This window comes from Antechinus flavipes, chromosome 4 (genome assembly GCF_016432865.1).
Source record: "Antechinus flavipes isolate AdamAnt ecotype Samford, QLD, Australia chromosome 4, AdamAnt_v2, whole genome shotgun sequence".
In the NCBI taxonomy this organism is placed as follows: domain Eukaryota; kingdom Metazoa; phylum Chordata; class Mammalia; order Dasyuromorphia; family Dasyuridae; genus Antechinus; species Antechinus flavipes.
Genome location: NC_067401.1, coordinates 1,358,220 through 1,380,169, shown reverse-complemented (window position 1 = coordinate 1,380,169; position 21,950 = coordinate 1,358,220). Strand labels below are relative to the sequence as shown.

At 67.2% G+C, this 21,950-nt stretch overlaps 1 protein-coding gene across 4 annotated transcripts in view; it reads right to left on the bottom strand.

Annotated features, from left to right (window-relative positions):
• Window positions 1-1,154: 1,154 nt before the first annotated feature.
• Window positions 1,155-21,950, bottom strand: part of COL18A1 (collagen type XVIII alpha 1 chain) — a 93,950-nt gene continuing 73,154 nt past the window's right edge. For 3 of the 4 annotated variants that reach the window (XM_051998307.1, XM_051998305.1, XM_051998303.1), the window contains 31 exons: window positions 20,931-20,984; window positions 20,687-20,845; window positions 20,199-20,261; window positions 19,335-19,361; window positions 18,739-18,870; window positions 18,202-18,273; window positions 17,570-17,596; window positions 16,933-16,968; window positions 16,389-16,442; window positions 15,807-15,842; window positions 15,137-15,226; window positions 13,820-13,849; window positions 13,675-13,701; window positions 12,901-12,954; window positions 12,626-12,679; window positions 10,944-10,970; window positions 10,388-10,441; window positions 9,619-9,693; window positions 9,238-9,315; window positions 8,651-8,693; window positions 8,280-8,342; window positions 7,560-7,603; window positions 7,184-7,306; window positions 6,841-6,985; window positions 6,668-6,741; window positions 6,284-6,415; window positions 5,389-5,421; window positions 4,834-5,139; window positions 4,437-4,634; window positions 4,183-4,298; window positions 1,155-3,684 (listed from right to left, as the gene is read on the bottom strand). In XM_051998307.1, coding sequence (XP_051854267.1) covers window positions 3,465-3,684; window positions 4,183-4,298; window positions 4,437-4,634; window positions 4,834-5,139; window positions 5,389-5,421; window positions 6,284-6,415; window positions 6,668-6,741; window positions 6,841-6,985; window positions 7,184-7,306; window positions 7,560-7,603; window positions 8,280-8,342; window positions 8,651-8,693; window positions 9,238-9,315; window positions 9,619-9,693; window positions 10,388-10,441; window positions 10,944-10,970; window positions 12,626-12,679; window positions 12,901-12,954; window positions 13,675-13,701; window positions 13,820-13,849; window positions 15,137-15,226; window positions 15,807-15,842; window positions 16,389-16,442; window positions 16,933-16,968; window positions 17,570-17,596; window positions 18,202-18,273; window positions 18,739-18,870; window positions 19,335-19,361; window positions 20,199-20,261; window positions 20,687-20,845; window positions 20,931-20,984 — 2,646 coding nt within the window. In that variant the 3' untranslated portion in view covers window positions 1,155-3,464. The remainder of the gene's footprint in view (window positions 3,685-4,182; window positions 4,299-4,436; window positions 4,635-4,833; window positions 5,140-5,388; window positions 5,422-6,283; window positions 6,416-6,667; window positions 6,742-6,840; window positions 6,986-7,183; window positions 7,307-7,559; window positions 7,604-8,279; window positions 8,343-8,650; window positions 8,694-9,237; window positions 9,316-9,618; window positions 9,694-10,387; window positions 10,442-10,943; window positions 10,971-12,625; window positions 12,680-12,900; window positions 12,955-13,674; window positions 13,702-13,819; window positions 13,850-15,136; window positions 15,227-15,806; window positions 15,843-16,388; window positions 16,443-16,932; window positions 16,969-17,569; window positions 17,597-18,201; window positions 18,274-18,738; window positions 18,871-19,334; window positions 19,362-20,198; window positions 20,262-20,686; window positions 20,846-20,930; window positions 20,985-21,950) is intronic. The other variant, XM_051998304.1, reaches the window with a different exon arrangement.

The following is a 21,950-nucleotide window of genomic DNA, read 5'->3' as shown; positions in this document are numbered from 1 at the left end:
GCAAAGAGAAATGATCCTTCTCGGGAAGTGGGAGACTCGGGCACTGGGTGCCTGGGGAGCTCTTGGAGCTGGGAAGGTCCCAGATGGCAGAAGTCAGGAGGAAGGCTGACTGCCATGGGGAGGGGGGGCCAGAGGGTGGGGGGCTCTGGGGAGGGGCTGAGGGGAGCCCCAAGCTCGACCACTTTACAAATCCCCAGGGCTTCTGGGCCTAGGCAGCCTTCTCCGAGGTTCAGCTGTCCTTCCTTCTCTAAGACCCGGGGCATGACCTGCGGGTAAATCGCTTTCCCGGCTACTTCTTGCGGACCGGGCCTTGAACCCCACTAATCTGATTCCCATCGGCCCCTGGGGCCCCAGGCCGGCCCATTCACCATCCGGGGCCACATTGACTCGGAGCGAATGCAGGAGTGCTTGCTTGTGCTTTGGCCAGAAACCCTGCGGCTGGTCCATCTAGCCCATTGTTTTTGGGCAGGGCCCCAGGGCTCCCCAGCCTTGAGCACTGAATGGGTGTTGCCCAGGTCAGACAGACCCCGGGAAGCCCCGAGCTGTCGCTGCACCTGGGACATCTCTGGGGCCACTGGACCCAGGTGGCTCTGGAAGGGAAAGTGAGGCAGGGGACCCTCCTTCACCTTCATATATGAAGGACAAATAACAAGGGGGGGCGGCCCCTAATGATTGGGGAGCCGGGGAGGAGTGGGTTAGACAAAGCTGGAAATGGAGCCATTGTTCTCAGTGGAAGTAAGTGGGACGTTTGGCCCGGAGAAGGGGGGACTCTGAGACCCCCCCAATAATCCCACCAGAGAAGCCACATGGTCTATGAACCCCTCCATGACGGCACTTAGGGGCTACCTATCCGAGAACAGGACAAGGCAGGGCCCAAGGAGGCGCAGGGGTGAAGGCCCGGGGGCCGACGTGGTGGGTGCCGGGAGAGGCGCCCAGCGGAGAGTCCTGCCCAGCGGGGCTTTCTCCTGAAGCGGGGACCCCCCCCCCCGCACTGGAGCAGAGGCCGGCCGGTCTCTAGGCATCTGTTGTCGGGGGTTCGCGGGGGCCCAGCCGAGGTCCCTTCCAGCCGGAGCTTCTGCCACCACGACGCCGCCCCGGCCCCACCCCCCACCCCCCAGACAGCGACAAGGCCCGGAGGAACGACACGCGGTCCGTGAGAGAGGCTGCTTTCCTTTATTCAGTGCTTTCAGAAACGGTCCCGCGCACACGGGCGCACGCGGGCGGAGCGCGCTTCGGCGTACAGCGGGCGTGAAAACGGGAGGGGCGGGGCTGCTTCCTGGGCCTTTACGGAAACCTCCTCACCGGGACAAGAAGCGAGGGGCCGAGCCCTGGCTCCGGGCACCCGGGAGCGGGGACAGGAGCGGCGGCTCCCGGCAGCGCGTGCCCCACGAACCCCCGGGAACGCAGAGGGACGGCGGCCCGCACCGCTTGTGGGCTCGCCACGCCCACGCCTCGTGGCCGCCCTCGCCAGGTCCGGGCCCCGCCCGCGGCGGCTTCTGTCCCGTTACTCGGCCTATTTCTGTCGGATTCCTGCTCTTGGGCCAGCCGGTATCTGTCTGCCTCCCCCCGCCTCCCAAGGCTTGGGCCCCAGTACATTTGGGGGAGATTCACACCTGCCCAGCTGTAAAGTGACCTTCTGCTCCCCGAGGTCTGAGAACTGCAGCCCCAGCATGCAGCCGTCCCTCCGCCCTGTCCCTCCCCCTTAAACACCTCCTTCTGCTCACAAAAACAGCCCTGAGTGAGATCTGCATTCCGGGTCTTCCTCCCCACCCCACCCCCCACCAGGGGCAGAAGCCAGAGCCTGCCCAGGCCATTGCTGAGGCATCTCAGCTCCAGCATAAAGCCCGGGCATCCCTGTCTTGGGTAACCATGGGAGGAACATGGTACCCCGGCCCAGGGGGGCCAGGGGGCAGGGGGCGGGCACCCTAAGGGTCTGTGCCCGGCCCCAACAGCAGCACAAGTAGGCAGCTCAGCCTTCCCAGCAGGGACAGCCCCCCCCCGGGCACTCAAGGGCTGGCAAGGAGCTGTGGATCCCCTGGCAGGGCCAGGCCTGAGGGGCATAGAGCCCCACAGGCCCTCCGGCAGAAGCACCGTCACTTCAGGTACAGGTACATGGGCACGGGCAGCATGCGCGGGGAGCCAGAGGCCAGAGGGCAGGAAGGGAGCCAGACCCCGAGAAGGAGAAGCCTTCGAGAAGACCTCAGCTCCCCAAAGCTGCGAGGAGGAGGGAGCCGAGCCGCAGGGAGCACCAGAGGCCCAGCGCAGCCCTTTGGGGAACCAGCTCGAACCAAAGCAGACTGTGCCAGGCAAGCGCAGCCTGGCCTCTCCTTGAGGGACGGTGGCTCGCTGCCAGCTTGGGTGGCCACAAGGCAGGCCCGGTGGGAGGTTTCCCCTGCCCCACTCTGATCCCTGAGCCCAAAAGCTTTCCTTCCAAAGCCACCGTGGCCCCCACTGGCCCTCGCGCCAGGGCAGGCCTTGCCCCCTGGCACTGCCAAACATAGGCAGATGCCTCCATTCCTTCACTGCCCAGCCTCCCCTTAGCCTCCTTGCGTGCCCATGAACCCCCCCCAGGAAGAGTAAGCTGGAGCAGAACAAGGGGCCATGGTGCTGGACCCCAAACTTCAAGGGGGTCCCCAAAAATGCCCCCAGTGCCCGCCCCCCTCCTGCTCACTGAAAGGCCTCTTGGCTTCACCTGGCCTAGCTTCCTCAGTTTCCCCATCTGTGAAGTGGAGACTGCTGCTTAGGCTCCCTACCTCTCTGCCCCTCTGGGGGGAAGGAGAGTCCTCCTGGGGGCTTTGGACGGGCAAGGGGAAGGGAAGCACGACCCCGCCATGGCCCAGTGTCTGCCCTCGTGGGGAGCTGGGGCATCAGGAAGCAAGGGCTGCCCACGGCCCTGCCGGGGGACTTGGGGGGAAGATGGCGCCCACTGCCCACGGGAGCAGGAGGGTGCTGAGCCGCCGAGAGTTCTGGGACTCCAGCCCCTTCAGCAAAGGCACGGAGGCTGAAGAGGAGGCTGGGTACTAGTTGGGGGAGGGGGACAAGGAAGAGAAGAAAATGAGGAAGGAGGGGGAGAAGCTGTGGCTGAGGTCAAGAAAGAGCCCTCCCCCTGGGCAAACCTGCTCATGACTGGGAAGTCCGGAGTCCAGAAGGGCCGGCAGAGCCAGCAGGGCGGCCAGGCCGAGGACCGGGGCCAAGGCTGGACCGAGAAGGGAGGCGCCTTCGGGAGCAGCTTTCTGTTTTTACACTTTTTTAAAAATACACTCTTTGGCTTCTTTTTATTTCTTCAGCGATTACATGAAAGTCGGGGCTGCCACGTGGGACGTGGGCCGGCCGGGCCGGAGCCTGTCTGGGGCCCCTCTGGGGCCGGGCCCTCTGGTCCGGGCCATGAGCCACCCCCGGAACCCGGCCCTGTCCTCCGTGTGTCCATCCATCCCTGGGCCACCCCTGGGGGGCAGAGGCGCCTCCTACTTCTTGGAGGAGGAGGAGGTCATGAAGCTGTTCTCGATGCAGAGGACGATGAAGGAGTTGTGGCAGCTCACGGCCTTCTGCTCCAGCAGTCTGCCCGAGAACAGGGAGGACGCCTGGCCGGTAGCGGCCCCCTGGTCCGTGCGCCAGGTCTCACAGTAGCTCTCTGTCAGCCGGCGTCCCTTGGCGTCAGAGCCGTGCCACACGCTCTTCTGCGGCCTACGAGAAGGACCAAGATGCCGGCGTGGACCCAGGACCTGGCCCACATGGGCCCGACTCACCCAGGGCCCGGCCCACATGGGCCCAACTCACCCAAGGCCTGGCCCACCCGACTCACCCAGGGCCCGGCCCACACGGGGCCCACGCGGGCCCAGCTCATTCAGGCCTGGGCTCTTATTCACATGGGCCCAGCCCAGGCGGGGCCCACACGGGACCGGCTCACCCAGGCCCAGCCTGGGGGCGAGCAGCCAGGTCCTGGCCCTTCTTAATCCAAGGCCTGAGTCCTCCCGTCCTTGCCTGTGGGTGTCAGGCAGGACTCTGGGGAGCAGGGAGCACACCTGAGCCCCCGTTCTGGCTCTCTTCAGCTGCCCCGCTTGGGAAGTCAGACCCTTGGGGCCGCCCTGTCCCGAGTCCTGCAAGTGCCAGGGCCCGCTGGAGTCCCAGGAAAGCCCGAACGGCAGGGCTGTGTCCCACCCACCCAGAATCCGGGGGACTCACCAGGCGGCGTGCTGCAGGACGTCCCTGCCGTCAAAAGAGAGGATGCGGGCGCCCGGCCGGAGCTGGCCTTCGGAGCCGGAGAACAACGCCTCCCAGTTGTCAAAGAGGAGCTCGTCCTTGGGGGAGGGGGGGAGAGGGGTAAGAGGAGACGTTTCAGTGCAGCCTCGGGGGGCTGGGCCATGTCACGGTGCCCGGCCTGCACAGCCGGGGGGAGGGGGCTGAGCCCCGCCCTGGCGCCCGGCCCGCGCACCTACCTGCAGGTTGAGGATGGGCACGTTGCCGCGGTCGGCCCTGCGCACGATGCTGTAGAGGTCCTGCAGCCGGGAGGACAGGAAGGCCCTGAAGGTGCCCATCAGGCCCACTTGGCGGGCCTGCTGGAAGCACTGGAAGTCGGCCCCCCGGATGCCGCGCATGCTGCCGCTCTGGGGACCGTTGAGAGCGATGAGATGGAGCTGGAACGAGAACGGACACGGCGCCGGCCGTAGGTGAGCCGCCATCCGGCAGGCGGTCGACACGCCAAAGGGGAGCCACGAGCACGGCCTGGGGCGGGGCAGGCGTCACTGCTGGCCGAGGGGCTGCACAGGCGAGGGGCTCGCTGCCCACAGGGGACAGGCCAAACAGGCCAGGGAGAAGGGGGCCGGGGGCACTCACCGCGGGCTGGAAGTCGTGGTGGGTGTGCAGCAGCGCGGCCGTGGGCTGGGCCGGCCGCCCGTTGGCGTAGGCGCCGTGGTAGCTGGGGACGCGGTCGTGGTGCTGCTGCTGGACGCCGGGGTACGGGGGGTGCTGCCCGCCGTGCTCGGGGAAGCGGGGGGGGCCGGCCTGGATGTCGTCCGCCCGCCACGGCTTGGCAGTAGAGTGCGGGTGGCCCCGGCGGGGGTAAGGGAGGCTGCCCGCGGGCGCCGGGTTCCCCGGGGAATACTCCACCACGGGCGGCTGCAGGACCGCGACCTCGTTATCCTGGAGGAGGGAGAGCGGCAGTGCCTCAGCCCGGCTCCTCCTGGGGGCCCCAGGCATCACTGGGAGCTGCTGTGGGAGCACCGTGGGGCACGGATGTGGGCTGGAGGGGTCTGGGGGGGCTGTGGGGATGCCCAGGAGGGGCTTTTGTGGTCGATACCCAGAGGGGAGGGTGGGGGGAGCCCGGCCCAGCCCTGCTCCCCTGGCTGCCCCTCCCCTCTGCCACCTGGGCCAGCAAAGGGCCTCACTCACCGCCCCCCGCGAGAGCGCGATCCGGGCCTCGAGCTGCAGAGAAGACACCGCGTCACCAGCTTGGCCACGATCCCCCTCAGTGGGACCCCCCACACACACCCAGGCCCAGCCCTGCTGCCTCCATCTCCCGTCTCTCAGGGGCCCCTGCCTGGCTCATCTGCTGGGCAGGCCTCGGGCTCCGTGGCATTTCTCCCCCAAGGCCAGCCAAGGGCCCGGGCCCCATGTGGGAGGAAAATGGTGCCCGAGGCCCGTCCCCCAGGGGCCCGAGGCCCGTCTCTCTGGGAGCCCGAGGCCCGTCTCTCTGGGAGCCCGAGGCCCGTCTCTCTGGGAGCCTGAGACCCGTCCCAGGGCCCGAGGCCCGTCTCTCTGGGAGCCCGAGGCCCGTCTCTCTGGGAGCCCGAGGCCCGTCTCTCTGGGAGCCCGAGGCCCGTCCCCTGGGAGCCCGAGGCCCGTCTCTCCGGGAGCCCGAGGCCTGTCCCCTGGGAGCCCGAGGCCCGTCTCTCTGGGAGCCCGAGGCCCGTCCCCTGGGAGCCCGAGGCCCGTCTCTCTGGGAGCCCGAGGCCCGTCCCCCGGGGGCCCGAGGCCCGTCTCTCTGGGAGCCCGAGGCCCGTCTCTCTGGGAGCCCGAGGCCCGTCTCTCTGAGAGCCCGAGGCCCGTCCCCCGGGGGCCCGAGGCCCGTCCCCTGGGAGCCCGAGGCCCGTCTCTCTGAGAGCCCGAGGCCCATCTCTCTGGGAGCCTGAGGCCCGTCCCCCGGGGGCCCGAGGCCCGTCTCTCCGGGAGCCTGAGGCCCGTCCCCCGGGGGCCCCGCTCCGAAGGTTTGCGAAGGCCTCCCTGTGGGTAGCAGGGCCCTCCCCGCAGCCCCGGGAGCGGCCCCGTCCCCCAGCCGAGCACTCACCGGGACCTTCCTGAGGCCGCCGCGCACGCGCACGAACAGCTCCTCCCTGTCGGCCACGTAGACCAGCCAGCCCTCGGGCACCTCGTGGGCCTGCTGCAGCATGCTCTGGTAGCTGCTCCACAGCCTCAGCTGCTGGAGACACAGACGCACGAGCCCCGTCGCTGGCGCCCCAGAGGCCGCGCGCCCCACCCCCGGCCGCCTCTCTGGCCGCCTCCTGTCTAACCCTGAGGGGCGGGGGCCCAGCTCCCCGGGGGGCCCAGGCCACAAGAGCCAGTGCCAGCTCCAAGTCTCCCGGGAGCCCTGGTTTGTTTGTGGGGGGGCCTGGCGGGCCAGAGTCAGCTCAGCAGGGGTTTCCCAGCATGCCGCCGTATACCCAGCACTCACCCCTGATGATGTCCCTGAAGTCCCAGGGGGCCCCGGGGGACCTGGGGGCCCGGGGGGGCCAGGAACACTGATAGCTGAAACACAAATGCCCTATGATGAAGCCCCCAGGGGGCACCCCCAGCCAGAGCCCCCCGCACCATGGCTCCCCTGCGTACGCTTCTCACGGCCCTTACTCTGCCTGTGCGGTCCTGGGAACGATGGCGGTCCTGGAGGCCCTGGGGGCCCGGGGGGGCCCTGTCGTCCCTCATAGCCTATGCCCGGAGGCCCCTGAGGTCCTGGGGGGCCGGGCTGACCCCTGACGCTCTCTCCCTTGGGACCCTAAGCACGAGACAGGGAAACACACAGGCCATGTTGGTTTTCCCCAAGGTCAAGGTCCCTGGAAGCACCTCCAGGCCACAGGGAGCCCGGCTCCAACCCCCACAATTCCCAGCTGCCATCTGCCCATCCTGGGGGGCCCCAGGAGATCCCGTTGCCGCCCCTGCCAGAGGGAGGCCACGGTGTGGGGCTCAGTCTCACCGGAACTCCGGGGTATCCTGGGGGACCGGGGGGGCCGGGCAGGCCTGGGACTCCGGAGCTGAAAAATCCTCCACTGCCGGGTTCTCCCCGTTCCCCTTTCGTGCCTGCTTCCCCCTTCTCTCCCTGGAGACAAAAGGAGCAAGTGAGGAACGCCCCAGGGGAGGGCCGGGGAGCAGGCTCTCCCCATCCTGAGGGGCCGGGGCTCCACGGCCCCCCTCGGCCCAACCCGGACTTCCCCTCCCACCACGAGCTGGCCACACCATCCTCCCCTGGCAGGCTCAGCCCCGGCCTTTGGAAGGCCGCCCCCCCCCCAGCCCGGCTCTCAGCCAGGGGAGTCCGGGCCGCCCTCATGGGTCTGGAGAGAAGGGGACCTCACCTTCATGTGCTCAACCAGGGAGCTGAAATCATATGGCAGGAGCCCTAGGCGAGAAGGGAGGAAGCTGTGACGGGCACCCTGGCAGGGGCCCGGCCCGGCTCCTAGGGAACTCGGGGGACTCGGGCCCAGCCCCCTGGGAGACTCGCGGGACTTGGGCCTGGACCCCAGGGGGACTCAGGGGACTTGGGGGACTCGGGCCCAGCCCCCTGGGAGACTTGCGGGACTCGGGCCCGGCTCCTGGAGAACTCGGGGAACTTGGGGAACTTGGGCCCAGCCCCCTGGGAGACTCGCGGGACTTGGGCCTGGACCCCAGGGGGACTCAGGGGACTTGGGCCCAGATCCTGGGGAACACGTCCCCCCAACCACTGACCAGGTGCCCGGGGACCAAGGAGACGTTCTGAGCAGGGAGCCCAAGGAGCGGCTGCCCAGCCTGGGCTGAGCATTGCTGCCTGGCCAGAGGTGGCGCTGAGCCCGTGCCCCCAGTCCGAGGTCCTGCCGTTCCAGCACCCCCTCTGGCTGACCCCCCGCCTCCACGCCGCTCCCGACTGGGGCCTCCTCCCTCTGCCTCGAGCCTTCGAGGAGCCGAGTTTGGAAGGGAGCTGGCAGGGAAGGGGAGGGGCCCATGGGGGCCCCCGAAGGGCAGGGTGACGGCAGCTGCCACGATCCCCCGGCGCCCAGACGCAAACATCCCCACGCCCGGCACGCCGCATTCGGGCTCACCTGGTGGCCCGGCAGGTCCGGCTTCTCCCTTATCGCCCTTGGCTCCGGGGGGGCCTTGGTAACCTAGGACAGGATGGCATTGGGAGCGGATGCCAGGAGCCGCCCGGCCGGCCCCTCAGGGCCCCACGAGGCCAGAGGCAGCGCCCAGGGGTGTGTGACGAGGGGCAGGGGGGTGGGAGCCGCGGCCCCTCCGGGGGTGGGCACTGCCAAGCAGCCAGGGCAGGGCCGACAGCGGGGGCGGGGGGATGGGAGCCGAAGCAGGGCCGACAGCGGGGGCGGGGGCCCACCCAAGGACCCAGTGGCCAGAGGGGAACCCATGGGAGGGAGGCTCTTGCCCTGCTCAGGCTGCGGGGGATGCACGTTCTCCTTACCTGGCAGTCCTGGAGGCCCAGGGCGGCCGGGCTCGAGGAATCCCTGAGAAGCACAAGTGGAAGCCGGAGCCCGGGTAAGAGCCCGGGTAAGGCCAGGCCCATGGACGCCCCCAGCCCTCCCCTTCCCCTGAGAAGCCCCAACTCCCAGGGCCTCCCCCCACTCGTTCTGGCCAGGCCGCAGAGAGCCAAGCTCGGGGGTCACCGAAGCCGTCCCCTGCAGCCCCGGGGGGCTCCCCCATTCTTTCCAGCTCTGGCTTCCAGAAGTATCCCGGTGGGGACAAGGCCAAGGGCAGCACTCGGAGCCCCCATAACAGTAACCACAACGACGAGCACGTGCATTTACACAGCACCTACTATGCGCAGGGCACTCGGCCGCACGCTTCCCAAATAGTAACTGATCCACAAGCGCGGCACAAGCGAATGGGCCCCGTTCGGGGACTTTTTTAAAGCCACGGGGGGAGGCCAAGGTCTCCCCCAGAATTGCCGGCCCTCCCCAGCCGCTCTGCGGGGGCCCCGGGCCTCTCTCTGGGGTCCTGGGTGGGGAGGGGGAGCGTGGGGCCAGAGGGGCAGAGGGAGGAACTACTTACGTTATTGTCATAGAAAGAAGTACCAAAGGAGCCTGGGGGGCCCGGGGGACCCGGGGGCCCTGGGAGTCCAGGAGGGCCCTGGGAGGGAAGGAGGAAACAATCAAGGAGGAGCCTTGGCCCCCAAGTGTGAACGGGAGGGGAGAACAAGGCTGAGGGAAAGTGGGCGAGATTTTTAACAGCAAGACAACCGGCCACTTCAGGTTCGGGGGAGCCAGTGTCAGCTCCATAGCTCTGGCAACATTTCCTGGCCCGCCCCCTCCTGGGAGGCCGCCTGAGGCCGGGGGGCATCCATGCCCAGGGGAGCCTTGGGGATTCTTCCCTGGGATAGCCTCTTGGTCCCCAAGGTCCGGGTAGCCCCCTCACCCACACTTCGGAGCTTACCCTCGGTCCTACGCCTCTGCCGGCGTCCGCAGGCTCCCCCTTCTCGCCCTTCAGGCCGTTCATGCCCGGGCGGCCCTGAAAGAGGCAGGGGGTGGAGTCAGCTTCTCGCCTACAATCCCCTCGGTGACCACCTCACTTCCAGAAGCCAGAGGGCGGGCCAGCCAGCGGTGGGGCAGAACTGCCATCCGAGGGGCCACGGAGGGCAATGAGGGGCCTGGGGGGGCCACAAGGGGCCACGGGGGGGCAATGAAGCCCACAGGAGGGGCAACAAGAGGCCATGGGGGCCATGGGGGGCCAATGAGGGGCCATGGGGGAGGCCCCACATATAGACAGAACTCGGGAAGCGAGCCCTTTGAGAGGAACCCCCCCCCAACCACATCTTGACTCTTCTGGCCTTGGAGCCCATCCAAGCCGAGCCCACGGGTCCCTGGGAGGGACCTCCATCAGGAAGCCAGCCAGGCTGCAGTGTCTGTGCCAAGGCCTGCTGCCTGATGGTGCCCATTATGGGCTACCTGGCACCCAGATGAGCTGCCTTGCTGGGCCCCAGGCCAGCCCCTCCCCCTGCTCCTGCCCACTTCTCCAGGCTGGATCTCTGCTTTCCGGACCTTCCTGGGGCGAGGGACGCCCCTCTGCCCAGCCGCTAGTCTCCCTATTGCCAGCCTTCGACAGCAGCAGGCCTGGCTCCTGACAGTGAGACGAGGGCGGGGGACGCTGGGAAAACCAAAGCGGAAACGGAAGGTGGAGAAAAGTGAGACGGAGCCATGCTTACCGGCCTTCCCGGCATCCCGATTTCGCCTTTGTACCCTGGCCGCCCGTACGGGCCCTACGGCAAAGAAACAGCCTTTGAGAACCGCCCCAAGGAGGCAGCTTTCCCCTGGGTCGGTGCTTCAGAGGATCCCGGAACCTGACTAGAGGCCCTAAAGTCCAGCCTGCACATTTACAGATGGGGAAACTGAGGCTCGGGGGCATCATGGGATTTGTGACTAGTGGGCCAGATGGAGGGCCTGGCCGAGGGCCCTCGCTGAGCAGAGCTGAACCTGGAGACCAGGTGCCCGCCCTCCCATCGGGCTTACCCCACATCACCCCCTTCCCACTGCAGAAGGCCGGATGCTCAAAGGCCGCTCGAGCGAGGACCTGGGAGAAGCCCGGGAACGGGAGGGGGCGGGCAGGGGCACAGGCTCCACCGGGGACGGCGGGCTGGGAGCCACTGCTCCTCATGCCAGGGCTCAGAGAGGGCGGGGCCTCGGTCAACGCTCACGCCACCCAGAGCGGCTTTCTCGGGCTCTCGGGACAAGCTGGGGCACCAAGAAAGCGTCCAGACTTACCGGGGGCCCCCTGTGACCTTGCTCCCCCTGTCAAGGAAAACCAAGCCCCGTTAGTGCCGTCACCATTCCCTCTGTCCACCCTGCCCCAGCCCGCCGGCCCTGGAATCCCTCGCTCGGGCCAGAGCACTGCCGAGAGTGGGCTGTGGGCCTTGGAGAGCCCTCGGGGCAGCTACTCAGAGAAAGAGCCTGGGGGCAGGGGCTCCCCCGGGGCAGGGGCCCCAGACCCCCCTCACTGCCCCCAGCCCCAGCTTCATGTACAGAGCACAAACACCTGCTACAGGTCACCGCTAGGGGCAGGTTTCAGCACCTAGGACAGCACCAGACAGTCTTAGGCACAGCCACAGCAGGGGCCGGTGCAGCTCAGAGGCAGGGAAGAGCCAGGAGGCAGGGGGGAGCCAGGAGGCAGGGGCTCCCCTGAGGGCCCCCCGAGTGTGGGGCCCAGACCCCCCCCTCACTGCCCCCAGCCCCAGCTTCATGTACAGAGCACAAACACCTGCTACAGGTCACTGCCAGGGGCAGGTTTCAGCACCTCGGACAGCACCAGGTGGGCCGGTGCAGCTCAGAGGCACAAGGGAGCCCCCAGGATGCCCAAGGCTCAGGGCCACATTAACAGCTTCATGGGGCCGCTTCCCTCCCTCTGGGGCCGCCTGGAAAGGGCACAGGGGACTGGAGAGAATGGCTCGGAGTGGGGGTGCTGCTGGAGAAGCCGGGGCCAGCAGGTGGCCCGAGTGCCGGAGGCTCCCAGCCTTTTGCTCCAGAATGCCCTTGCTCTGTTCCCCAGGCCCGGTGACAGAGGGGGGTCAGCTCGGCGCCTGGAGCTTTCCCTGCCAGGGGCTTCCTCCTGGACTCGCCTCCCCGGCTAACAGGGGCGCTCCTCTCAGTCCCAGCGTCTCCAGTCAGGAGAAGGGCCCGGGCGGCAGGCAGGGGAAGGGCCGGGCGGCAGGCAGGGGAAGGGGCCGGGCGGCAGGCAGGGGAAGGGCCCGGGCGGCAGGCAGGGGAAGGGCCGGGCGGCAGGCAGGGGAAGGGCCCGGGCGGCAGGCAGGGGAAGGGCCGGGCGGCAGGCAGGGGAAGGGCCCGGGCGCCAGGCAGGGGAAGGGCCGGGCGGCAGGCAGGGGAAGGGCCCGGGCGCCAGGCAGGGGAAGGGCCCGGGCGCCAGGCAGGGGAAGGGCCGGGCGCCAGGCAGGGGAAGGGCCCGGGCGGCAGGCAGGGGAAGGGCCGGGCGGCAGGCAGGGGAAGGGCCCGGGCGCCAGGCAGGGGAAGGGCCGGGCGGCAGGCAGGGGAAGGGCCCGGGCGCCAGGCAGGGGAAGGGCCCGGGCGCCAGGCAGGGGAAGGGCCGGGCGGCAGGCAGGGGAAGGGGCCGGGCGCCAGGCAGGGGAAGGGCCCGGGCGCCAGGCAGGGGAAGGGCCCGGGCGCCAGGCAGGGGAAGGGCCCGGGCGCCAGGCAGGGGAAGGGCCCGGGCGGCAGGCAGGGGAAGGGCCGGGTGGCAGGCAGGGGAAGGGCCGGGTGCCAGGCAGGGGAAGGGGCCGGGCGCCAGGCAGGGGAAGGGCCGGGTGCCAGGCAGGGGAAGGGGCCGGGCGGCAGGCAGGGGAAGGGCCGGGCGGCAGGCAGGGGAAGGGCCGGGCGGCAGGCAGGGGAAGGGGCCGGGCGCCAGGCAGGGGAAGGGCCCGGACAAAGCCTCTCACCTTGTCTCCTTTCTCGGCCAGCGTGAGGACACTTCCAGGCTCGCCCTTCTCCCCCTGAGGTTGGGGAGCAAAGGACACACGAGGATTAAAAAGGAGGCAGACTGGCAGCGGAGCTCTCCTCTGGGCAGTGACTTGGGCCTAGTCCCCGCCCTAGAGCCCTCTCCAGAGCAAGGAGATCATAGCCCCATTGTACAGCCCAGAAAACCCAGGCTCTGGGGATGGGTGACGGCACTCAGGGCCGGGCTTTGCTCACCTCCCTGCCTCCCGACTCTCACCTTGGCTCCCGGGGAGCCCGGCAGCCCGTTATCTCCCTTGGGACCAGCTGGGCCCTGGAAAGGAAGCGGATCGCACAGATGTGACAGAGAGCCTGCTGCCGGTGCTGGCAGAGGCCGAGGGGGCCATGTGGAGGCAAAGACCCCTGGGACACTAAGCCCCGTGGCAGAGCGCTGCTCCCTCTGACCCATTCCCAAAGGGGCAAAACTGGCCGGGCCTGGTGGGTCCCACTTGATCAAGAAGGAACTGAGGCTCCGGGGGGGTGAAGAGGCTTCTCAAGGCCGACCAGATGCCAGATGTCCCGGCCCGGGTCTGGGGCTTTTCCCGCCAAACCCTGCCCCGTCGGACAAGGCTTTTTCCCTCCCTTGCCCACCATGCTCGGGCAGTTTCTGTTTTAGCCCCTATAGGCCTTTACTCTGGGGCTGCTCCTGTATTGGAGGAGTCCCCCCAAAAGTGGGACAGGAGGTGGGAAGGAGCTTCAGAATGTCCAAGGGGCCTCCTTCCTGGAGGTCTGGGGGGGGCACATCTCCTCCCTGGAGGTCTGGGGGGGGGCACGCCTCCTCCCTGGAGGTCTGGGGGGGCACACCATCTCCTCCCGGGAGGCCTCCATTCACGCCCGTGCCTTGGAAACCTGCCCCCTGGCCTGGGACTCATGAGGGCAGGATGCTGGCATCTGTCACTCCAGTGTGATGCTGCCAAAGTCCAGCAAGGGGCAGGGGGCAGATGGCACCAAAGGTTAGCAAGAGCACAGGGAGACTCCTGGGATGGCCACTCACCGGGAATCCAGCGTAGCCGGGTCTGCCCTGGGGGAAAGCCAACGGGCCGGTCACCGGGGCGGGAGGGCCCACGCGCCATCCCACACTCCCGCCAAGCCCCTTGGCTGGGAGCCCCGAACGCCCGAGAAACCAGCCCGGCACCTACCTCCCGTCCTGCCACACCGGCCAGCGTTCTCTTTAAAGTGGCCAAAAGAAAGAAAGGGAAAGGGAGATGAGACCCCCGAGGTCCGGCTCCCGCCGCCCGCCCTCTGCCCATCACACAGCCCGGGGCCAGGCGCCGGGCCACACTCCGGGTCAGCCCGAAGCTTCTCTCAGCGAGCCAGACCCCAACCCACCCCCTGGCTCATCCCTCAGAGAGGGCACTCCTCCCACAGCAAAGACCCCTGCCAGTCCCAAGGCGCAAATTTAGGGTTAGTCGGTTAGTTAGGGCCATTAAGAGGCCCTCTGAACAGTGAGGGGCATGGGGAGCATGAGCAATGAAGTGTTAGCTACCTGGGTGGGTATGGGAGCATTTGCAGAGTGGTGGTAGTGCCCTGGTTGGGCATGGGGAACACTCAGAGCCGGCATTAGCTCCCAGTGGGCACGGGGAGCACTCAGAGCCTGGCATTAGCTCCCGGTTGGGCATGGGGAGCACTCAGCCTGGCATTAGCTCCCAGTTGGGCACAGGGAGCACTCAGAGCCTGGCATTAGCTCCCGGTTGGGCATGGGGAGCACTCAGCCTGGCATTAGCTCCCGGTTGGGCACAGGGAGCACTCAGAGCCTGGCATTAGCTCCCGGTTGGGCATGGGGAGCACTCAGCCTGGCATTAGCTCCCGGTTGGGCACAGGGAGCACTCAGAGCCTGGCATTAGCTCCCAATTGGGCATGGGGAACAAACAAAATCAATGCAACCCAGGAAGAAGGGACAACGGTGCTCTTGGTAGCTGGCGCTGTCCGCCACAGCCACCTGCTCGCCCGGCCCCTCTTTTGGGTCCCGCCTATAAGCCTGCCAGAGGGGCCTCCTTCAGGGGCTGATTCTGAAGCGTCGTCCCCCTGCAGGGCGAGCTGCGGGCAACCCAGCCCTTCCTCCCAAGACTCATCCCTCCTCCTGCCCGATCACTGCTGTCCTGACTTCCGGCTGGACGGGATCCCAGAGGCCACTCTCCCAAAGGAGGCCCCACGAAAGGGCCAGGGGGGCTGGGCCCAGAACCCAGAACCCGGTTCCTCAGCCGGCCCTGCCGAACGCGGGGCCAGCCGAGGTGGCGATGGGGCCTGTCACTCATCACAGAGGCTTTGGGCTTTAGGATCGCGGAGCTTCCGGCCACCAGCCCCAGCTCAGGGAGGACGCCCGCCCTGGGGTCCAAGTCGCTGCCAGAGACCCCCGGGTGCCCCCAGGTCCGCCCCACACCCAAGCGCAGGCGCGGTCTGGCCGGCACCGTCCCCAGATCCCAATGGCCACGGCCGGGAGCGGACGCGGTCCTTACCCCGTCCTCGGACACGTAGGTCAGCTCTCCTGGGGGGCCGGGAGGCCCGGGGGGGCCAGGCTGCCCCAGCCCGTCCTTCCCTGGTTCTCCCTGCAACAGAACAGGGAATCCTCTCAGCAAAGAGACACTGGCACCGTGCAGACAGGGCTGGGTGAGGGGGGCGGGGAGGACTGGCCGGGAGAACTCCAGCTCCCTCCTCCTCCTCTCCCCAGTTCCCTCCTCCCCCTCCCCCCCACCCCCCGCACAGCCCAGCATTAACCTAGGAGGGAGATGGGGGCGGCGGCCAAGAGCCCGGGGGGCTTTCCCACACTGGGACGGCCTCGGGCCCCTGAAAACAGAGTGACCTGGCACCAGCCCTCCTGCCCGCCCGCTGCTCGGGCTCTGGGCACAGGGGAAGGTCGTTTCACACTGGAAGGGCTCTGAGAAGTCACTGAGCTCCCCCACTTTACAGAGAGGAAAATTGAGGTCTGGGAGACTTAGGGACTTCTCCAAAGTCACGCAATCAGTGAGGAAGGGGGGGGGGCAGGAGCTGAGCCCGAGCTTCCTCCAGCCATGAAGGTGTCCACATCCTGGCCATGGGCGAGCCCCAGACAAGCCCCCGGCAGTGGGGGGAGGGGGCCACAGTCTGTTGGTCAAAGGACAAAAAAGCGCCAGGCGCCCTTTCTCCTACCTTCTGCCCGGGGCTTCCTGGATCCCCTTTGGGGCCCTGCAGGGAAATAAAGGCGGCCTCAGCCTGGAGAAGGCGAATCCCGAAGCCTCCCGGAGCAGAGTCCGGGACCGGGGATAAGGCCGCGGGCTCTCGGGCCTCCACGCGGGGGGACCGGGCGCCCGACCCCCTTGTCTCCCAGCGGAGGAGCCCCGGGAGGGGCCGGCGCCCTGACCGCGGCACTGCCTGGGACGAGACGCGGGCCGACGGTTCCGGCCACGACCGCCAGGACCCTCGGAGCCCTCTGGGGGGCGTCACCAGCTCCACTCTGCAGATGAGCAAAGTGAGGCACCCCCGGGGCCAGCCTCCCAGGCCTTTGGGCCTCTCATAAGGGAGCCTATGGGACCGTGGGACGTTTCAGGCTTTGTCTCCCGCAGAAGAGCACAGTGGTGAGCACACAGTAGGCGCCTAATGGTTGCTGACCCTCCCTCCTGCTCCACCTTGCCCTGGGGCGTGGGGCCTGCGTAGCCCTTGGGGGGAGGGGGTCCCCGAAGCTGGGGGTTGGGGTGAAAGGCATAGTGGTCCCCTCCCCACCCTGCCCTTTACCTGAGCCCCTGGCACGCCTTCACTCCCCGGCAGCCCGGGAAGGCCGGGATCTCCCTGAAACGAGGAGGGGAACCCGGGTGAGCCCCACCCCCCGCCGGATGGCCCCTCCTCCAGCCCTGGGAGGGGCGACGCCCCCCAGGCTTCCCTTTGGCAGCGGAGAGCTCACCTCTGCCCTCCCTGCTCCCGTGCCCTCGCCCCTACTGATGCCGCCCCCGGGAAGGCTGCCCTGGCTCCGGATGTGGGGCAGGAGAGCGCCCTACAGCCGCTCCCCCAGTGTCCGGATGAACAAACTGAGGCTTGGGGGTGGGGGGAGATTCGAACCCAGGGCTCCACCCTGCCCCGTTCCCCATTTGGCATAAAAGGCCTTTTCTCTCCGTGCACGCACCCAGGGCCTCATCCAAGTCCCTCCACGGGCCGGCCCAGAGCTTTCCCACGGTCAGTGCTGGGCAGGGGCAGGGGAGGGGTGGAAGGTCATGAGGGGGGAGGGGAGATGATCTGGGGGAGGGGGCACCCAGCCGGGCACGTCTGCCCAGGACAGCCTCACCTTCTCTCCAGGGAGTCCAGCCGCACCCCGGTCACCCTGCAACGGACAAAGCAAATGGGGGTGAGCTGGGGGGGGGGATGAGCGGGGGGGGGATGAGGGGAGGGGAGGGAGGGGCCTGGGGGAGGGGCCCGGCCTCTCTGTCACTCCCACGCCCGCCTCCAGCACACCCACTGAGAGCAGCCCACCTCCCCCACCCCCCCCCGCCCTGCAGGCCCGGTCTCTGACATTTTCTGCGTGGGCTCCAGGACCCCCACGGAGGCCCGGCTGGACCGAGCGGACCGGGCCACGCCAGGCAGGGGCTCAAGGGGCTCCTCACTCATTTTACGGAGGAGGAAATGGAGGAAATGGATCCCAGGGCCCTAAACTCCCCAGGCAGAATTTGAGCCCCGGCCCTTGGACTCCGGAAGGCTCTTTTGTCCGGGATGGAGGCTGGGCCGAGTGCTCGGGGGCACGCCTGCCCTCCGGGGCCTCCCACGAGTCGTCTCCCCCACTGCGTCCCAAACCACAAAGCAGACGCCCTTCGACTTCATCGGAAGGGCCAAGAGCCCCCCGAATGGCCCCCGTAGACGCGGTCACGTGCCCGACTCTAACTGTAACCCTGAAGTTCACTTAAAACCAAGACGAAAATGTTTCTGACCTTGAGCCCAGGAAAGCCGGGCAGTCCCTGTTGGAGGAGAGAAGGAAGCTGCCATCACTACCCAAGCTACGGTCCCGGGAAATGGTCACGGGCCGGGGGGGCCGACAGGGAAACAGGCACGGGTCAAGGGGGGCACCCAATGGGGAAACGGGCACGGGCCGGGGGGGGGCTGACAGGGAAACGGGCACGGGCCAGGGGGGCACCCAATGGGGAAACGGGCACGGGCCAGGGGTCCCAACAGGGAAACAGGCACGGGCCGGGGGGGGCCGACAGGGAAACGGGCACGGGCTGGGGGGGCACCCAATGGGGAAACGGGCACAGGTCAAGGGGGGCCTTGGGCCTTGGGCTCCCTCCACCCACTCTGGCTCTGGGGCCTGTGGGCATCGATCCACTGGCCCCGGGGCCAGGCCCAGCTCAGACCCACCGACCGGGGCGGGAGGCCGCGGCTTCCAAGGAGAGGGGGGTCCACCCCTCGGACTCCATCCCGCTCCAGCCCCGTGGGTCGGCCGCCGAATGGCTTCCTCCCAGGGAAGGGACCAGATTTCCCTCATGGGGCCGGCTCCCAGCCTCCCCCTCGGGCCAGACGCAGCCCTCCTTGGGCGCCTGCCCGAGTCCTCCCCAGCCGTCCGTACCTGTGGTCCCTCGGCCCCTCGCGTGCCCGGGCCGGCGGTCCAGAACGTTCCCCCTGAGCCTTCCATGTCATCCTAGGGGCAAACACAGACACGCTCGCACCAGGCTTCCCGAGTGCGGCCCGGCCTGGCCCATGGAGGGCCCGGGCGAGGCTGCAGCTCAGGACCAGGGAGGCCCGCCTGGGGCCACAGAGCTCGGGAAGTGTCCAAGCCCCAAGGGAAAGCCTGGGGGGGGGGGCAGGCTCCTGGGTGAGGGAGCCCCCACTCAGCTACATCGAGCTGGGCCCAGATTGCCGAGGGGTCCCTGGTGGGAGAGATGATGGACAATGTGGGGGGACCCCAGTCAGGAGGGCTTTTAGATGACTGCCCCCCAGCCCTCCGCTTCATTCGGGTCCAGTCTAAATGAGAAGTCCCACAAAGCACAGGGGGCAGAGGGAGGGAGATGGAGAATTCTGGGGGTTGGGCCCAGGAGCCCCCCGACTCTCAGGGAGCTTAGACAAGATGTCGGTGAGCAGAGGAGAGGGAGGGGTCCATACTTACAAATCCAGCTCCCCAGCCAGGACCAGGAGGCCCCGGGGGGCCCGGCAGTCCTCGAGGGCCCATGGGTCCCGGGAGACCAGCCAAGCCCGTTTCTCCTGGAGCACCGACCGGGCCGGCGTCTCCCTTGCTGCCCTGCAGGGGGAGACAAGCCGAGGACGGGCTGTGACCCTGCCCTTCCCTGGGGGCAACCACCCAGCAGCCCTTCCTCTGGGGGACGCCCTCTCTTCTTCCCCACATGCCGGAGAACGGGGCCTCCCCACGGGCACCACACGGGCCCAGGAGCCGAGCCCCATCTCAGAATCCCGGGGCGGGAAGGATCGGGGTGCTCCCACTCCCTACAGCTGACCGGCCTCCCCAGCCTCTGCCGGGAGCCCCCTCCAAGCACAAGGGCTCGCTCTTCCTGAAGCGGCCGGCTCCGTGCTCGGTGAAGTTCCTCCTCATACCGGGATGAGGTCGGAGTCGCCGCCCCCACCTCCACTGCTTCCTGTCCCGCTCCTCAAACCCCAGGCCAGGGATCCCACCCCCGGAGCCCCCCCTCCCACCAGCCAGCTCAGCCACGCCACAACCGGCCACAAGAAAGGCAGGTTCGGCCCTACCTTCAGTCCTGGGGAGCCCACGTCGCCCTGCAGAAAGGAAGAAGGGAAATCAAGGCCCCTGCTGACGGGTCACCAAGTAGGCGCAGGGCCTGGGCCCCGGCCACAGACTCGGGCCCTGACTCAGCTCTGAACACGGACTCAGCCCCGGCCACAGACTCGGGCCCTGACTCGGCTCTGAACACGGACTCAGCCTGGGCACAAACTCAGGCCCTGACTCGGGCCCTGACTCGGCTCTGAACACGGACTGGGCCCCGGCCACAGACTCGGGCCCTGACTCGGCTCTGAACACGGACTCGGCCTGGGCACGGACTCAGGCCCTGACTCAGCTCTGAACACGGACTGGGCCCCGGCCACGGACTCGGGCCCCGACTCGGCTCTGAACACGGACTGGGCCCTGGCCACGGACTTGGCTCTGAACACGGACTCGGCCCAGGCATGGATGCGGCCATTAGGAGCCGAGCCGCTGGGTGCTCCACCCCAAGGCCTTGGCTGGTCAGTGGGGCCCACACGGCCCTATTACTGCCAGCCTCAGCTTAGGGCCCCTAGAAATCCGGGCTGAGCCAGTCCCGCTCACACACTCTGGGCTTGCCGGGGCTCGGCCATCCTGGTACAGCCCCCGCCCTTGAGGAGACTCCACTTCCTGGGGGTGCGCTCATCTGAAAGGCGTGAGAGGGGCTGCCAGAGACCCTGGAGACCACCCGGCCAACTCTCCCATTAGAAAGAAGGAGACCGAAGAAATGTCCCCCAGGCCGGAGCACCAAAGGTGGGCCCCGCGGCCTCCGAGCCACTTGTGACCGCTCCATGGGACTGGGGCAGAAAACCCCTCCTGGGCCGGGGGCCTCGGAGAGTCAGGGAGCCCCTTACCTGGTCTCCTTTCGGCCCCTGGGGGCCTTGCTGCCCATCCTTTCCTGGAAGCCCTGCGGGGCCCTGGGAAGAAAACAGAAGAAGCCGGCGTCGGTGATCAGAAGCCAAACCAGCCATGAGGCCGTGCTCCACAGCCCCGGGCGCGCTTTCTGGCGGTCTAGCCCCAGCAGGAGCTCCGGAGGGGAGGCAGCCGCTCCCTCTCCTGGTGAAGGGGAAGCAGGCCGGTCACCGCAGGGGCAGAGGGGGCCCCAGGGCCAAGGCTCCGGCTGGGAGGCAGTGTGGAGTCCTCCCCAGGCCAGAGTCTGCCCAGACCCTGAATGACCGGTGTGGACCTCTGGCACACATCAGCTCTGAGCTAAGGGCTCCCCGCACCGCAGGCGGCCAGTCCTATCCTCAGGGGCGTCCATTCTAACTCACTGTCAGGGCCACACATGGACCTTAGACTTCACTTGAAGCGGAGGGGGTGGGGAGGAGGGACAAGGGCTTACCGGGGGTCCTCGGGGTCCAGGGGAGCCATCTCTTCCTGGCACCCCAGGAAGGCCAGGGGGGGCCGGCCCATCAGTGCTGTTCATTCCAAACCGCCCCGGCTCTCCTGGTAAGCCCGGCACACCTGGGGGCCCCGGGGGCCCTGGGAATCCTCGAGGACCCTGGAAGGTGTGAACAGGAAGAACATGGAGGGCTGCCCCAAGAACAGGCTCGCCCACCTCAGCCGCTCAGGAGACACGGACTCACCCTTATGCTCTCCAGGTCCCCTCCAAAGCCAGATCCTTCCATGTCGATAAAAGTCTACAGACAAACAGACAGAGGCTGAGGGAGTGACCGCTATCAGATGCCCACGCTCTCCGGCATCCTGGATGCAGGGCCAAGGCGCAGGAGAAGGCTGGAGTTCAGCTACGCCTGGGGGCCCAGGACAGCAGAGCTCACACGGCTCACAAGTTACTGTGGCCCTGGGGCAGGGCCTACAACCCACCCCTGGGGACCAGCCCAGCGACACTTCCCCAGGTTTGCCACCAAACAGTAAGCTGCCCAGTCGTAGTGTGTGTGTATGCGTGTATGCGTGTGTGTGTGAGAGAGAGAGACAGAGACAGAGAGAGACAGAGAGAGGCAGAGACAGAGACAGCCAGAAAGAGAGAGAGAGAGAGAGAGAGAGAGAGAGAGAGAGAGAGACAGACAGACAGCAGGAAGAGAAAGAGAAACAGAGAAAAGAGAAGGAAGCAGGCATAAAAATCCTTGAATATTTTGACTATGCCGTGGAGGGGCTGAAATCAGCATCAGTGGAAGGACTCTGGAATTACCGTTCTCAAGTATTAAATTTAGCTCTGGCACCTTTGGGGCCACCGGCAGGCAGGAAAGGCCTGAGATGCTCAAAGATGACTGACTCCCAGAAGGAGAGCAGGTCTCTCTTTGGACAAGAGATTATGTCCGGATAAAGAGGAAATAAGATACTTAAATAAGCCCATTTTAGAAAAATAAATTGAACAAGCCATCAACTCCCTAAGAAAAACTCTCCAGGGCCAGATGATTCACACCTGACTTCTACCAAACATTCAAAGAACAATTCATTCTAATTCTATGTCACCATTTGGGAAAATAGGCAAAGAAGGAGTCTTGCCAAATTCCTTCTATGACACAATGTGATGCTGATACTAAAACCAGGAAGAGCTAAAACAGAGAAAGAAAACTCCAGAAGTCTATTGATGCAATATTGATGAAAACTTTTTAAATAAAATATTAGCAAGGAGATTACAACAA